A 17,346-nucleotide genomic window follows, 5' to 3' on the forward strand; every position below is an offset into this window, starting at 1 on the left:
AGATAAGCTGTGATGCTTTCACAGTTGAACAGTTCACTGAAATTCACTCTCTAGGGTCATACATGAAGATTAGGGCCATTTAGGCCCTCAAGCCTGTTCTGCCATTCGGTGAGATTGTGGATGATCTGTGACCTAACTCCAGATACTTGGACACTTGAGCTACTGTGGGCACCGGTGGGATTATACCCCAGCAAGGAATCAACGCGTCAAGAGGGGGGAGAAATTGGATGGAAAAAGAGAAAGGGGTTAAATAATGGCTTCCTCTCCCCATTGCAGTAACGGTGAATTTGATCCTCTTTCACCGAGCATCTCTGTGGCCTCTGAGTCCGATTGCTTTTTTACTGAAATATCATCATCATCATCATCATCTTAGGCAGTCCCTCGAAACGAGGATGACGCTTCCACGCCGAAAAGGGATGAGTTCACCGGTGTCTCAATGATATTCCAGGTCCTGAACTACATTGTGAAAGGTGGAAGATGCCTGTGCGTGGATTTTTTTAACGTGGGGTGGCCGTTGTACACCAGCCACCACACGGTGGCTTGACAGAGCTAGGTCTTGGTCCAGTGGCAAGGATTAACCAAGGCGACTGGAGACCAAGCTCTGCTGCACGGACCCAGTGTGCACACATCGCAGTGTGGGCTGGCCCGTGCTGCCCCTGGGCCCTCGCCTCTCCTGGGCCCCGAACTCTCGCCTCTCCTGGGCCCCGATCACATCCCTCTACGAACTCTTGCCGCTCCTTCGCCCCGACCTCGCCGCCCTGCTGTACCTGCCCACACTGCAGTCAGCCGTCGCCCTCCTGCAGCAGCACGCGCTGCTCCCTGCAGCAATATAAATAACTGCTGGAAATACTCGGCAGGTCAGGCAGCATCTGTGGAGGGAGAAACAGAGTTAACGTTTCAGGTCTGTGACTTCTGTTTCTCTCTCTCTCCACAGATGCTGCCTGATCTGCTGAGTATGTCCAGCATTTTCTGTGCATGGTTCAGATTTTCAGCATCAGTATTTTTCCTTTGCCTGAATTGTGGGCAGTTTGTTCTATCAGCCTGTACCTACAGGGAACAGGGTTGGATTGTCTAAGCACATTTTTTATTTTAGGCGTCTGACAGAGGTGAGAAATAGAAGGAGGAAGGGAAGAAAGATGTTCACCCATTAGTCTAGGATTTAAGCCAGGGGCCCAGAGCTGAAGGGACCATGCACAAATGCACTACACCGTCCCAGATCCCGTTAGTTCTGCTTTCATTACCTAATAGTTTGTAACCCTTTGTCTTGTGTAGAGCGTGTTAGTTTCCCACGAATCTCTGCTTTTGGTAGTGAAATGGGACATTTATAACAGCGATTGCGTCAGAAGGCCAGAAAATCAAAGCAAAAGCACTGCGGATGCTTGAAATCTGAAGTAAAAACGGAAAATGCTGGAAATACTCAGCGGGTCAGGCAGCGTCTGTGGAGCGAGAAACAGAGTTAACGTTTCAGGTCTGTGACCTTCAGTGTTTCCCTTCACTGAAGTCAGCATTCTCCCAATCATGCCACGGGCAATGAAGATGTCTGCCGACCAATGCTCCCGTTATTTTTTTGGGGGTGTATGGCCCCTTTAAGGGGCTGTGTGGCCCATTAAAAATACCACGGCATGCGGCTTTTCCTATTTAAAAGCCGGTGAGCCGGCTGCGAGGGAGCTGCAGAGTGCCGTGCTGCCACACTTCTGAAAGGGAACATTGTTGCCAGCAGCGGGCAGGAAGTATTTAATGGTCTGGATTTCCATCCATTTGAGAGAAGTTGAGGGAGAGTACTTCATGCGGACAATATTCTCACCACCCTTTCCTTACCTCTGATCCTTAATCTTAAATTCAGCTCTTGGGATCAGCAACCCTTTCCAAGCCAGTACCTCCAATCACGTCATCAGATGTGTCAAATATAAATGTATATTTACCCTTGAGTTTGTAACGCTGCAATGCTCCAGTCATTGAAATCAATGGTTAACAGTAATGGTAATGCCTGCTATTCTTGCTTCACCCACAGGATGGCAGTGTTGCATGCAAAACTAATATTCCAAGATTGCTGTTCTGGCTTTGGCCCAAGGTGGCGCTGCCAATTCTCTCTCCACACATGTAACTAGAGGCAACAGTTTCCGCTAGGTTGTGCTGTTATTTCCAGCGCAGTTCGGCCAAACCAGCACAAAAGATTGCGGAAACGCCATTTGCACCGAAAAGGAACTTGGTTTGAATGTAAAAGATCCCATGGCACTATTTAGATGAAAAGCAGGGGAATGAGTTATCCCCGGTGTCCAGGCCAATATATATCCCTCAATCAACATCACTAAATCAGATTATCTGGTCATTATTACATTGCTGTTTATGGGAGCTTGCTGTGCTCAAATTGGCTGCTGTGTTTTCCCACATTACAACAGTGTCTACACTCCAAAAAGTACTTGATCGGCTGTAAATCGCTTTGGGACATCCAGTGGTCGTGAAAGGCGCTATATAAATGCAAGTCTTCTTTGAAATTCCACGATCTTTAATACAGGTTTAAAAATATATTTTGGCTGGAAGCCAGCCCCTCACCAGATCGACTGAATTATCATGGCGACTTTCCGCTAATTACACCGTTTCTGGGCCTTCGAGGAGGCTCTTAAATTTAAGCAGTATTTTTAGGCGGAAGAGCACTGATAAGCACCTTCTAAAAGCTTTTAAATATTATTTTTTAATTTACTAAGAAACTGACTACTACTAAATGGTTCTGTGTAGTTTTTTTAAAAGTCATTTACAGTTATTTAAAATTGGGTTACTTACAGGCAGTGGCTTAAAATGACATTTAGCCAAAAGCCATAAACCCATTTCAGCTGGATTAATAAAACTGTACCAGGTTACCACTCTTAAATACATCACTGAATATGAAACCAAAATTAACGTACTAAAACGCTGCCCAATTGCGTGGTTCGGACAATTTTATGTTTATTCAAATGAGTTTGAGCAGAAACTCGAACATCAAATCAATTCAGAAAACCTAGTGCAGTTTGCGCCCGGATTGCCGATCGTGCCCAGAGAGTACGAGAATAAATAAGCCACATAATATTGGCCCGGAACTTCGGCCGGGATGTCGGTGAACTGGCAGTGTTTGCCATCATTCTACCTCTGAAACTGACCCTAAAGTCGGGATTTGGCGCAGGCGCGAGGGGAAAATCCCGAAGTTGGGGGTCTGTCATTGTCAGCTCCGAAACATGCTGCGTTGTGCCCCCCCCCCCCCCTCCCCCACCATCCACACACAGCCGGCAATCTGTGTAATCGGCCAAATCAGGGAAACTGATGAAAACATCAGCTCCCCCACGGTAATTACGCTGTTACAATCCCCACTAAAAATTAGACTCAGTTGGATTAGGTATAACTGGGAGTTTAACAACATTATTACTGCTAAACAAATGTTAAGAGCCTGGAAAATTACTTTTATTTGTTGTGCAGTGTGAATTTGTCCCATTTGAATAACAATTTAAATTTTTAAGAAACTTAAAAGAAACTTTTTTTTTTAAAGTTCGTCCATCTTTATTTCAGGTTTGCCTTTTCCCCCTTTGGTTTGTTTTCTCTTATTTTTTTTGAAGTTACAATTTAAAGAGCTTACCCACTTCCTGGTCCGCTGCCTGTGGAAATTCTGCGCTTTGATTGGCTGCATCGACAGCTTGTTGATGTCGCAGCAGCTCGAACAAGGGGACCCCATTAACGTCTGTTGATTTGAATTGAAGATCGGAAAACCCGAAGTTCTTGACACTGATCACAAGATCCTTGTACCCAGCTTAATTTGGGGACAGCGGCGAATGCTTTCGTTTCGCTACTGACCACAAATTCTGGGCCGATGTGTATCATCACCATCATCGGCAGTCCCTCGGGGTCGAGGATGACTTGCTTCCACACAAAAAATGAGTGTTTAGGTGACTCATTTTAAATGGTGGAAGATGCCTGTGCGTGAATTCTTTTAACGTGGAGTGGCCGTTGCACACCAGCCACCACACGGGCTTGACGGAGCAAGGTCTTGGTCCAGTGGCAAGGGTTAACCAAGACGACTGGAGACCAGGCTTGGTCGCCTCTGCCAATACATACACACAAACTCAAACATCCTCCTACCCACAGGACCTCTCTCTACGTGGAATTAATAGTACGCAACGTGAGCCTCGCCACCTCACAGCCTCGCTATTGGCTCGTGCCACGCCTTCCCTTGGTCTTGTCCACGCCGCTCCCGACCTCGGCCCCCTCGCCCGCTCCCGACCTCGGCCCCTCGCCCGCTCCCGCCCTCCGCTGCTGCGGTGCCTAGCTTGTTTTGATTTGCCCACGTTGTGTATAAAGCCATGGAGAGCGTACAGTGTCGATTCACCAGGGAAACTATCGGGCACAGGCACGATGGTCCGAATGTGCCTGTGCTGTATCAATCTGTGAGCAGACACTAGAAATACTGAGAGCTACTTCCATTGGAGCAGAGAAGGCTGAGTAGAATCAATAGAGGTTATTAAAATTATGAAGGGTTTTTGACGGAGCAAATTAGGAAAGATTATTCCCCCTGGTTGGGAAAACCGTGATCTAGGGTCATTAAATTATAATTGTCACTGAGAATGAAGAGAGAAACCAGGAGAAATTTCTTGATGCAGGGAGTTATTAGAGCATGAAATGCTTTGCCAGAGGGAGTGATTGAGATAGAGAGAGGTCCTTGCATCTTTTTAAGAGAAAATTGGATAAATATTTGAAGTAGAGAAAGATACGATTGGGTAAACGCAGGTCAGTGGGATTATTTTTTGGATTGCTCTTGCAAAAAGTTTGTACCGACCCAGTCGGCCGATTGGCCTCGTTCTACGCTGTAAACTTCTCTCAGCCTGTTGCAACAGACACAGTTAAAAGACATATGGTGTCCTCCGACATGGAATGCACGGCCAGAAACAGTGGCAGCACAATCCATAGTAGCTTTTACAAGGAAAGCGGATAAATATTTGAAAAGGAAACATTTTAAAGGATTTGGGGAAAGGGCAGAGCAATGGGACTAAGTCTTTCAGAGAGCTGGCACAGCTGAGATGGGCCAAATGGCATCCTCTTGTGCTACAACAGTGGTTTGAGATTGAGTAGATTGTGCCGACACACTCTGGTGTTTAGAATGGGAGGTGGTCTCATTGAAACATATAAGATTCTGAGGGGGATTGACAGGGTAGATGCTGAGAGGTTGTTTCCCCCGGGCTGGGGTGTCTAGAACCAGGGGGCAGAGTCTCAGGATAAGGGGTCGGCTATTTAAGACTGAGATGAGGAGAAATTGCTTCACTTTCTTTGGAATTCTCTGCCCCAGAGGGCTGTGGAGGCTCAGTGGTTGACTGAGATCTCTAGATTTTTGGACTACAGGGGAATCGAGGGATATGGGGATCGGGCGGGAAAGTGGAGTTGAGGTCGATGATCAGCCTTGCATGATCTTATTGAATGGCCTACTCCTGCTCCTAATGTTCTTATGGCTTTACATCTAACACAATGAAGATTAACTAAAATATACATTTTTAAAGTTAAACTTCTCTGATTTCTGTTTTCTTAAGACCCCCCCACCGAGGGCAAGAATGTTGCTCTTAAATTATTGTGAAATCCCTCGACAGAGCAATTTGACTTAGAAATGTGGTTTTTGTGTTGGAAATGTGCCGTGCTTATCAGAAAATATGTGTGTGTGTATTACAGAAGTATTGTTTCGAGAGCTGGCATACAGACAAGTCGCCTTACAACATTTTGTCTACTATCTAAAAGAGACAGGGGAGCAGAAACTGCTGATGGAGATGATCAAGTAATTTATATTTTCTATTTTTCGTTAGTGTATTTATTTTTGATTTTAGAATATGAATGCAAAGAGAATAGAACATAAAGGCACAATACAATTATTCGGCAGGTTGTCACTAATCTCGCAGAAAAGGAGAGAATGGTCAGTAGTGAAAACAGCACGTTAATAGGTAAAGGGACTGGAGGTTAGACAAACCCCCTCCCCCCCCCCTTGCCACTCCCATCCCCAGTCCCCTCAAGGCTGTGTGGGTGGGGAGGGGGCAAAGAAGGGGAAGGGTATTGTTTTAAATAATCTTCCATTGTTCACTTGAGAAGTAACGAATTCAGTCTTATGGTTATCATAACTTGATTTTTTCTATTTTAACATAAAAAAACAATCTAAAAGCAGAATATAATTTCTTCAGAGTATAACCCAATTTACAAGTGGAGTTTTGGCAGCAGATTTGAATGTAAGCATGAGCTCATCCTTGTACGTTTCTCTTTTCTAAAACTTAACACTTCTCCTATCAAACTGGAACTGGCATTGCCTTACATGGTAGTCTATGGTAGACTATGTGCTCAAGTCCCTGGAGTGGAGACTTGAACCCACAATGGGGAGTGGGATCTTTCGGAAAAAGGGACCGTGGGCAATCGGGCAAATGGGAGAAAGGGGACTATGAAGGGGAGCTCGGACAGAGAGAGGGCACGGGTATGATGGGCCGAACGGCCTCTCTGTGTTGTAGAACCCAACCTTGGGCATAATTTCCCATTTGGTTGATGCGTGACCGTTAATTCCCAATTTAACCCCTCATCTCCCCGACTATTTTGACTTCTGGATGGCGTCCTGCCTTTGCCTGGGCTTCTCAAGACAAGCTGTGACAGATTTCTGGGCGAGTGATGGGGAAACTGGATGTCCACGATTGTGCAACTGTGTCCCTGTGCCCTGATGGTGCACAACCCAGCTTCAGCAATACAGTGGGCAGGTACTGCAGGAGCGGCGAGAGATTGTAGAGGGATGTGATCGTGGGCCCAGGAGAGGCAAGAGTTCAGGGCCCAGAAGAGGCGAGGACCCACGGGCAGCACGGGCCAGCCCACACTGCGATATGTGTGTGCACTAGGTCCGTGCAGCAGAGCTGGTTTCCAGTCATCTTGGTTAATCCTTGCCACTGGACTTAGACCTAGCTCTGTCAAGCTCGTGTGGTGGCTGCTGTGCAATGGCCACCACACGTTAAAAAAATCCACGCACAGGCATCTTCCACCCTTCAGGATGTAGTTCAGGACCTGGAATATTAGGTCCTTCATTGAAACACCTGTGAATTTTTTGAGTGGAAGCAAGTCATCCTCAATTTGAGGGACTGCCTAGGATGATGATGATGAGTCTCTGGTCGAGTGTGGTCAGTGCTTCGATGCTGGGGATGTTGGCCTGGTTGAGAACACTGACGTTGGTGCGTCTACCCTCCCAGTGAATTATGCAGGATCTTGTGGAGACATTGTTGGTGGTATTTCTCCAGCGATTTGAGGTGCCTACTATATATGGTCCACGTCTCTGAGCCATACAGGAGGGCGGGTATCACTACAGCCCTGTGGGCCATAAGCTTGGTGCCAGATTTGAGAGCCTGATCTTCGAACACTCTCTTCCTCAGGAGACCGAAGGCTGCGCTGGCGCACTGGAGGTGGTGTTGGACCCCGTTGTCGTTGTCTGCCCTTGCTGATAGTAGGCTCCCGAGGTGTGGAAACTCGTCCAGCTCCGTTGAGCAGGCCACGTTGTCCGAATGCCCGACATAAGACTCCCAAAGAAAGCACTCTACTCAAACTCCTACACGGCAAGCGAGCCCCAGGTGGGCAGAGGAAACATTTCAAGGACACCCTCAAAGCCTCCTTGATAAAGTGTAGCATCCCCACCGACATCTGGGAGTCCCTGGCCAAAGACCGCCCTAAGTGGAGGAAGAGCATCCGGGAGGGCGCTGAGCACCTCGAGTCTCGTCGCTGAGAGCATGCAGAAAACAAGCGCAGGCAGCGGAAGGAGTGTGCGGGGCAAACCAGACTCCCCACCCACCCTTTCCTTCAACGACTGCCTGTCCCACCTGTGACAGAGAGATTAGAACTAGGGGGCACAACCTCAAAATACGGAGGAGCCAATTTAAAACCGAGTTGAGAAAGAATTTCTTCTCCCAGAGGGTTGTGAATCTGTGAAATTCTCTGCCCAAGGAAGCAGTTGAGGCTGGCTCATTGAATGTTTTCAAGTCAAAGATAGATAGATTTTTAACCAATAAGGGAATTAAGGGTTACGGGGAGAGGGCGGGTAAGTGGAGCTGAGTCCACGTCCAGATCAGCCATGATCTTATTGAATGGCGGAGCAGGCTCGAGGGGCTAGATGGCCTACTCCTGTTCCTAATTCTTATGTTCTTATGTTCTTAAGCCTTATATTGTGGTGGTCCTCGACTTTCAAAAGGCTTTTAATAAAGTTCCACACGAAAGGCTATTAATTAAACTGAAACCTGTGGGAATTCAGGGTAAACCCTGCGAATGGATAAGCAACTGACTGAAGGATAGAAGTTAATGAGTACTCATTGGAGTAGTTATGTTGGAGTGGGAGCAGTGAAGTACTGAGTGGGGTGGCACAGGGCTTGGTGCTGGACCACTGCTTTTTCTAATTTACATTAATGACCTAGATTCAAAAACTCAATGCAAAGTGGTCAGATTTACAGCTGGACCCGTTTCTGGCTGGGGTGGACATTGTCTCTTACAAAAAGTAGGTACTGCAGGGAATTTAGGGCAAGAATGATTTCCTGGAGTAGTTTTGATCGCCGAGATGGTCTGAGAGGAATTAATCAGATTCTCCCCCCCACCCCCCCCACACACAAATTGGCTTGGGTTTTTATCTGTCTGTCATTGTTCATTGGCCAAACTAGGAGGAGGAGTGGAATTGGCAGGAACAGCTCAGAAATTACAGACATAATATTTGAGTGGGCAGAACAGTGGCAGGTGAAATTGAATTCAGACAAGTACATATGGAGGGAAAAACAATGACAGGCATACTTTATGAATGGTGTTGAAATAGATAAGAATGGAGTTGAGAGAGACCTAGGAGTCTTGTTCGACTTTGCACTAAATGTGACGTACCAAGAGCAGCAATATATGTCCAGGTCAGGAAAAGGGGAGGTGCAGCGAGACCTGGGTGTCATGGTTCCTCAGTCCTTGAAAGTTGGCATGCAGGTTCAGTAGGTGGTGAAGAAGGCAAATGGTATGTTGGCCTTCATAGCAAGGGAATTTGAGTATAGGAGCAGGGAAGTCTTACTGCAGTTGTACAGGGCCTTGGTGAGGCCCCACCTGGAATATTGTGTTCAGTTTTGGTCTCCTAATCTGAGGAAGGACGTTCTTGCTATTGAGGGAATGCAGCGAAGGTTCACCAGACTGATCCCAGGAATGGCTGGACTGACATATGAGGAGAGACTGGATCAACTGGGCCTTTATACACTGGAGTTTAGAAGGATGAGAGGGGATTTCATAGAAACATATAAAATTCTGATGGGACTGGACAGGTTAGATGTGGGAAGAATGTTCCCGATGTTGGGGAAGTCCAGAACCAGGGGACACAGTCTAAGGATAAGAGGCAGGCCATTTAGGACTGAGATGAGGAGAAACTTCTTAACTCAGAGTTGTTAACCTGTGGAATTCCCTGCCATAGAGAGTTGTTGATGCCAGTTCATTGGATATATTCAAGAGGGAGTTAGATATGGCCCTTACGGCTTAGGGGATCAAGGGGTATGGAGAGAAAGCAGGAAAGGGGTACTGAGGGAATGATCAGCCATGATCTTATTGAATGGTGGTGCAGGCTCGAAGGGCCGGATGGCCTACTCCTGCACCTATTTTCTATGTTCTATGTTTCTATGTAATTCCTGAGAACTCACTTTTAGAGTGATTTTGAGAGACTATCTATGATGATGATGAGTCTGGTCAATGCACAGTTCTTCAGCCGATTCTTATGCACACAAGTTTACATTTCTCTACAATCTCTCATGTGCCCTTGTTGTTGTGATCATCACAGTTATATTCTAAACGTTCAGTGCTGGCACCACTATAAACATCCCAAGGCCTTGCTTCAAACATGAACACTGGCTGTTGCTAGGGCGATCTGTAATTCCATCTCTCTCTTTCACTCAACTGTTTCTAGGCTAGGCTATCCTTCTCCCTCGTGTAACAACAAAGAGAATGCCAAACATAAAGAAAGCAGCACGTTAGACCAGGTTTGATTCCCAGTCTCGGCTGAGTGAACTGATCTGAAGCGGGGAAGCCCGACGGGTGCTTGAGTGGGCCTCGCTGATGGGAAAGGCAGCGTGAATTAGCCAGGTTTCCCACTCCCGAGCGCCATCCAGTAACCTCTGGGTGGGGTGGAGGGGGGGGGGGGGGGGAATTAGCCAGGTTTCCTGCTCCTGATCACTGTTCAGTAACCACTGCAGGGTGGGGAGATTGGGGAATTAAATTAGATTAGCACCTGTGGAGGCAAATCCAGCTACTCATTGGAATTCAGAAGAATGAGAGGTGATCTTTTCGAAACATATAAGATTATGAGGGGGCTTGACAAGGTGGATGCAGAGAGGATGTTTCCACTGATGGGGGTGACTAGAACTAGAGGGCATGATCTTAGAATAAGGGGCCGCCCATTTAAAACAGAGATGAGGAGAAATTTCTTCTTTCAGAGGGTTGTAAATCTGTGGAATTCGCTGCCTCAGAGAGCTGTGGAAGCTGGGACATTGAATAAATTTAAGACAGAAATAGACAGATTCTTAAACGATAAGGGGATAAGGGGTTATGGAGAGCGGGCGGGGAAGTGGAGCTGAATCCATGATCAGATCAGCCATGATCTTATTAAATGGCGGAGCAGGCTCGAGGGGCCGTATGGTCTACTCCTGTTCCTATTTCTTACGTTCTTAAGTGATTACTTCAGAAATAGGTAAAGAAATAACCGTTAAATCAAGAAAACTATGTTCTGCATGTGGGTATGCAAAGTGACATTACAGCATACATTATGTTTCTTTCCATGCAGGGCTTTGGGGAGAACAGAAGAGGCTGCAGTAAGTATGCTGAAGGTTAGATACAGATAGAGCTCTGTCTGATCCACTCGAGCAGTCCCTTATCGTGCCCAGTAACTGCTAGGGGTACGTACGGTGGTGTAGTGCTTATGTGACTGGACTAGTAATCCAGAGAACGTGAATTCAAGTTCAAAAGAAATTTGGAAATAAAAAAGCTGGTATCAGTAAAAGTGACCAGGAAGCTGTCGGATTGCTGTAAAAATCCAGCTGGTTCACTCATGTCCTTTCGGGAAGGAAATCTGCCGTCCTTACCCGGTCTGGCCTACATGTGACTCCAGACCCACACCGACGTGGTTGACTCTTAACTGCCCTCTGACCTTGTATTAAACTGCTGCAACACTTCAATAAGAAGGTGGTGGCAGCCCACCACCACCAATGTCTCAGGGCACTAGGGACGGGCAATAAATGTTGGCCGTGACAGTGACGTCCACATCCCGAGAGTGCAGTAGAAATAAATGCACACAAGAGCTCCCCCTGCCCTTGCCTGCCCAACATTCCCAGGTTTACTGCAGCGTGGGTGAGATGTTATAACTTTATCAACACTGTGCCGTGACCTCAGACCTCAGGCGAATGAGAGCTCTGCTGCCCTGGTGTGATATTTCATAGAAACGTAGAAACAGAGGTGCAGGAGTAGGCCATTAGGCCCTTCGAGCCTGCACCACCATTCAATAAGATCATGGCTGATCATGCAATTTCAGTACCCTACTCCCGCCTTCTCTCCACACCCCTTGATCCCTTTAGCCGTAAGGGCCACATCTAACTCCCTCTTGAATATATCTAACGAACTGACCTCAACAACTTTCTGTGGTAGAGAATTCCACAGGTTCACAATTCTCTGACTGAAGAAGTTTCTCCTCAACTCGGTCCTAAATGGCTTGCCCATTATCCTTAGACTGTGACCCCCGGTTCTGGACTTCCCCAACATCGGGAACATTCTTCCTGCTTCTAACCTGTCCAGTCCCGTCAGAATTTTCTATGTTTCTATGAGATCCCCTCTCATTCTTCTAAATTCCAGTGAATATAAGCCTAGTCGATGCAATCTTTCTTGATATGTCAGTCCTGCCATCCCTGGAATCAGTCTGGTGAACCTTCGCTACACTCCCTCAATAGCAAGAACGTCTTTCCTCAGATTAGGAGACCAAAACTACACAATATTCAAGGTGTGTACACACCAAGGCCCTGTACAACTGCAGTAACACCTCCCTGCTCCTATACTCAAATCCCCTAGCTATGAAGGCCAACATACCATTTGCCGTCTTCACCGCCTGCTGTACCTGTATGCCAACTTTCAATGACTGATGTACCATGACACCCAGGTCTCGTTGCACCTCCCCTTTTCCTAATCTGTCACCATTCAGATAATAATCTGCCTTCCTGTTTTTGCCACCAAAGTGGATAACCTCACATTTATCTACATTATACTGCATCTGCCGTGCATTTGCCCACTCACCTAACCTGTTCAAGTCACCCTTCCAGTTCCTGCGCGGTCTTTCCGAGTAAGGTTCCCCCACCTACTGCTCAATTATGGAAAGCTACTTTTTTTTTGTAGACCAACCCTTCTCTGGTCAGGGCCTGATCTGAATCCCAGGCCCAGAGTTGCGATAATGAGGGATTAGTTTTACTCCCTCTTCCTCCTGCCCTCCCCCACCCCCCAACCTGGATTTCCATCATATCTGGCCTGGATATAATTGAGTGTATTCCAGCAAACCTTTTATTTTACAGCCCCAATATACACTTCTGGCCCGTTGTGATTTATAAAACAATTGTCCAGGGATGTGGGCGTCGCTGGCAAGGCTGGCATTTATTGCCCATCCCTAATTTTCCATGAGATGGTGGTGGTGAGCTGCCTTCTCGCACCGCTGCAGTCCGTGTGGTGAAGGTGCTCCCACACAGTGCTGTTCGGGAGGGAGTTCCAGGATTTTGACCCGGCGACGATGAAGGAACAGCGAAATATTTCCAAGTCAGGATGGTGTGTAATTTGGAGGGGAACTTGGAGGTGGCGGTGTTCCCACGTGCCTGCTGCCCTTGTCCTTCTAGGTGGTGGAGGTGCTATTGAGAAGCGAGTTGCTGCAGTACAGTACTTACGCCCCACGGCATTACTGAGTGACTTTTCAGAGTGGCGAGTGATGCGGTCTTAAAATTGACGTGACATTCAAGTACCATGCTGTGCTCCCTCCCACCCCCAGGATCGTTACCTGGGCGCCACTCATCAAACTGCGGAGGGGTGGCGGTGGAGCGGAGGGAAAGTGTCTGCAAAAACCTTGAGGTAAAAATGGGGGGTTCCAGGGAATACATAACAGATCCCTCAGCCTCTGAAGAGAGAACGGTCGCGTTAATGTTTCAGATCTGGATGCTTCATCGGCACTGATAAAACGTTTACACTCATTTATTTTTTCCCTCTTTGGTGCCGCTCGTGTTTTCCAAAATGTTCCAATGTTTTTCCAGAATTCCACCATTTGCAGTTTTCTCTTGTTTCCGCGGTGTGTGGGGAGTGCTTTGGTTTGCGAGCGTCCAGTTGTTAAATTGGTGCCAAACGTTTTTCCGTGTCGTCTGAAGCAAATTCACAAGAGACATCGAATAATCCTCCGATTCAATAGCTGCCGTTGTACCTCAGCACAGTTATTTTTTTAGAATTGCTTAATTTCTTATTGCAGCTCTTGCACTACAAGGAACATCTGAATATCAAAGGCCAAGTGCAAAAAACAGAATATTTAAAGAACTGCATCAAGTAAGTGTTCCGAAGGGATTTAAACAAGAAGCTGAATGGAAGCTCGGCTATCCGCACGGGTAATTGCTGATAATTCCTACCCAAGGTGTGTTTGTCTTCTATTCTCTCTCCTCCTTTCCAGCAGCTATCGACCCCTTGCTGGGGTGTGGCTCTGTGTGTCCTTGTCATCCAGTACCTCACCCACGTGTGTGTGTGTGTGTGTGTGTGGAGGCAGTGAATGTTGACGGGCTATGTCGAGCACGCTACGATCGAGCCCAATCATAATCCCGTCCTCACTCGACCTATAAGCGCGCAAGCTTTCCAGCAGGGCCCACTGAGTGCTGCAAAGCTCTGAGATCTCTGCTCTCCTCCAATTCTGGCCTCTTGCACATCCCCGGTTTTAATCGCTCCACCATTTGGCAGCCGTGCCTAGGCCCTAAGCTCTGGAATTCCCTCCCTAAACCTTGATGCCTCTCTACCTCTCCTCCTTTAAGATGTTCTTTAAAACCTACGTCTTTGACTAAGCTTTTGGTCACTTGCCCTAATATCTCCTTATGTGGCTCGGTGTCAAATTTTGTTTGATAACGCTCCTGTGAAGCACTTGGGATGTTTTTTCCGAGGTTAAAGGTGCTATATAAATGCAAGAAGTTGTTGCTTTGGGTACCCTTGTTTTTGTTTTCCCTCGTCCCCCAGATGCACTGTTACCAATCGCAGCGCTCCCTCTACCACTTCCCGGCTGGTATCCGCTAACTCAGCACTGACCAGGAATCAAACCTGGGGCCGTCCTTGAACCCTGCAGAGAATGCTTTCGTCTCTGATTTTTTTTTTTCCCCTGCCCTGTTCTGACGTATTATGTCGGGGTCACCCCAGGCACAGATTGCCGCCAGCTCGTAATGTACAGTCAGCTAGATTAGACGGACTGAATATTCTTGCATTACGCGGGCAGGCAAATGCAGCGGGCAGCTTAGCCCCAACACCCAAGCTTCATTTTTTTACTTGTGGCTGAAGCAGTGGGGTGATGAAGCACATTGACAGACTAGGGCACGGTGAGTTCGTTCCAGCAATCGTCGTCACGCATTGACACACTAACACACGGTGCCAGGGGGCAGCAGGAGGTGGATCCAGCTGTGTACTATGTGACTGTTTTATGGGCTGACTGTAGCAGCAGCTCCCTGCACTTGTAAGTAACGTGTAAAGAATTGTAAAAAAGCATTTCTGCAAGAAGTTTCTGCACTATATAAATGGAAGTCTTTTTTTTCTTTCCAATGCTCCCTAATATAGATCACTGTAAAAGAAGCTGAGGTTAAAAGTGTTCTCTGTGGCAACTACCGCTCACTTCTTCCTTGCACTGGGGAGCTGGTTAACCTCAAGTCCCTGGGTGATGGTGATTGTTGAAACGGCATGTGGCTACAGAGAGGGGCCGCTCTCCATTGTCATTCCAGGTTTGCTGTATCTTCATGTTTTTCTCTTTAGGCTTCCATTTGCCACCGATGATGTTGCGTTTGTCCAAGACCATTACACACTGCTGGACAGACAGGTCATTATTGAGGTAAGGGGCAATCCTGACATATTTCGCTGTTCTCTAAATTTAATTTTGTTACCATTTTTATTGGTCCATTTGGAACCCCCCCCCCCCCACCCAACATTAGTCTCTCTTTCCCCCCCCCCCCCCATACCCACCATTGGTCTCTCTCTTTCCCCCCCACCCCCCCATACCCACCATTGGTCTCCCCCACCCCCCCATACCCACCATTGGTCTCTCTTCCCCCTCCCCATACCCACCATTGGTCTTTCTTTCCCCCCCCCCATACCCACCATTGGTCGTCCCATTCCCCCCCCCCCCCCCCATACCCACCATTGGTCTCTCTCTTTCCCCCCCCCATACCCACCATTGGTCTCTCTTCCCCCTCCCCATACCCCCACCATTGGTCTTTCTTTTCCCCCCCCATACCCACCATTGGTCATCCCATTTCCCCCCCCCCCCCATACACACCATTGGTCTCTCTCTTTCCCCCCCCCCCAACCCATATCCACCATTTCCCCCCCCCCCATAACCCACCATTGGGCCCCCCCCACGCCCATCATTGGTCCCCCTCCCCCCATAATTCACCATTGCCCCCCCCTCCCCCATAACCCACCATTGCTCCCCTCCCCCCATACCTACCATTGGTCCCCTTCCCCCTCATAACCCACCATTGGCCCACCTCCCCACCATAATGTCCTGCATGATTCCCTTATTGGAAGAGCTGTCCTGTTTGTGATCAGCCAGTAATTACGCTGTGAAGCTTCTCCTCACTCAGACTAATGCCAGGGGATGGATGGTTCCATCAGTGGCAGATGCCCTCTGATCTCAACAGATGGACATTCTTCACGTGTGACTCCAGGCTATTCCCATGGCCGAGTCTGATGACCACCCACCTTCATTTTCTAAAAGGATCAATGGATATCAATCAGGAATGAGGACTCTGGCTCCTGTTTCCCTTCCTTCACTCGAGGGCACCAATGGGCCCAGTACAGCACTTGTTCGGCTGCTTGGTTCCGCTTAATGAGTTTGGTAAAATGGCGGTGAAATAAATTTGTAAGAACCCACTAAGCTTTTGTGTGCTAGTATCACATTGCGTAATTTCTAGGCTCTGGTGTATGAGTCTTGCTTTAATGGCCTGGATTTTGCATTGAGAATAACTGTGAGGTTAATAGCGCTCACCATTATTATGGAGTAAATCGGACAGCAACTTCCGGAGTATACACAAGTGCAGTTAAACACGGAAGTTCAGAAGTTGCAGTCCGAGTTACCTCGCTCTTCCATAGACTGCACTACAATAGTACCTCACCCATAGACTCGGCATTGAAATCAATGTAAGGGTGTGAAGCACTTACCCAATAGTTACTCTCTAAACACAGCAGAAAAAGTTAGGGCTGGTGCATTCAGGTGTAAGTGAATTTATAATGTGTGATCAGTCATAATTACTGTCAAACAACCTAAAGGACTGAAGTTGCATGATCAGCCATGATCATATTGAATGGTGTTGCAGGCTCGAAGGGCCTGCTCCTGCACCTATTTTCTATGTTTCTATGAACCAGGTGGGTTTATGTGACAATCTGGTAGTTTCATGGTCACCATTACAGACACTAGCTTTTCATTTCAGATTTATTTAATTAACTGAATTTAAATTCCCCCAGCTGCCGTGGTGGGATTTGAACTCTCGCCTCCGGATGATTGGTCCAGGCCTCTGGTTTACTAGTCCAATAACATAGCCACTATGCTACCATACCCTAGCCCCCCTAACCCTGGTTGTATTAGTGAGAAGGTTGGTAACCGGTTTTGAGATCGGAGGTGACGCACCTTTCTGTTTTGGGGTTTTCAGGAGAACGACAAACGCATTGAGGCGTCTGGACAAATGGAGGTGTTCAGGAAACATCCCAGGAAGGCCTCCATCATGCACATGCCGCTAGTGACTACACTTTATTACTCCTGCTTCTATCATTACGGGGAATCCGATGTGAGTCATTGTTTCTCAGCCAGAAGTTATATATGCGTCTCTGTGCACGTGCGTTGGTCATAGTGAGGGTGATGGTGCAAGGGAGACTGCTTTGCAATGTTTTGACCAGATCAACTATCGCCTTGAGGAAGTGCCACTATTTTCAATGCCTTCAGTGCAGGCACACATTTAGGTCACCCCACTTCCAAAATAAATACATGCAGAAATAGTTATTTATGCTGGGTGGCAGTGGCACAGGATGTTGCTTGTTGTGCGTGGTATATCAATAAAGGTGCACTGGTCTAAAGATATC

The 17,346-nt window shown here is 47.4% G+C and overlaps 1 protein-coding gene across 1 annotated transcript in view; it reads left to right on the forward strand.

The window, feature by feature from the left end:
* vipas39 (VPS33B interacting protein, apical-basolateral polarity regulator, spe-39 homolog) overlaps positions 1-17,346 on the forward strand; it is a 51,434-nt gene that overhangs the window by 17,173 nt on the left and 16,915 nt on the right. Inside the window, exons 10-14 of the mRNA XM_070877580.1 lie at positions 5,680-5,782; positions 10,802-10,829; positions 13,502-13,575; positions 15,028-15,103; positions 16,920-17,054. Coding sequence (XP_070733681.1) covers positions 5,680-5,782; positions 10,802-10,829; positions 13,502-13,575; positions 15,028-15,103; positions 16,920-17,054 — 416 coding nt within the window. The remainder of the gene's footprint in view (positions 1-5,679; positions 5,783-10,801; positions 10,830-13,501; positions 13,576-15,027; positions 15,104-16,919; positions 17,055-17,346) is intronic.

Source organism: Pristiophorus japonicus, chromosome 4 (assembly GCF_044704955.1).
Source record: "Pristiophorus japonicus isolate sPriJap1 chromosome 4, sPriJap1.hap1, whole genome shotgun sequence".
In the NCBI taxonomy this organism is placed as follows: Eukaryota; Metazoa; Chordata; class Chondrichthyes; family Pristiophoridae; genus Pristiophorus; species Pristiophorus japonicus.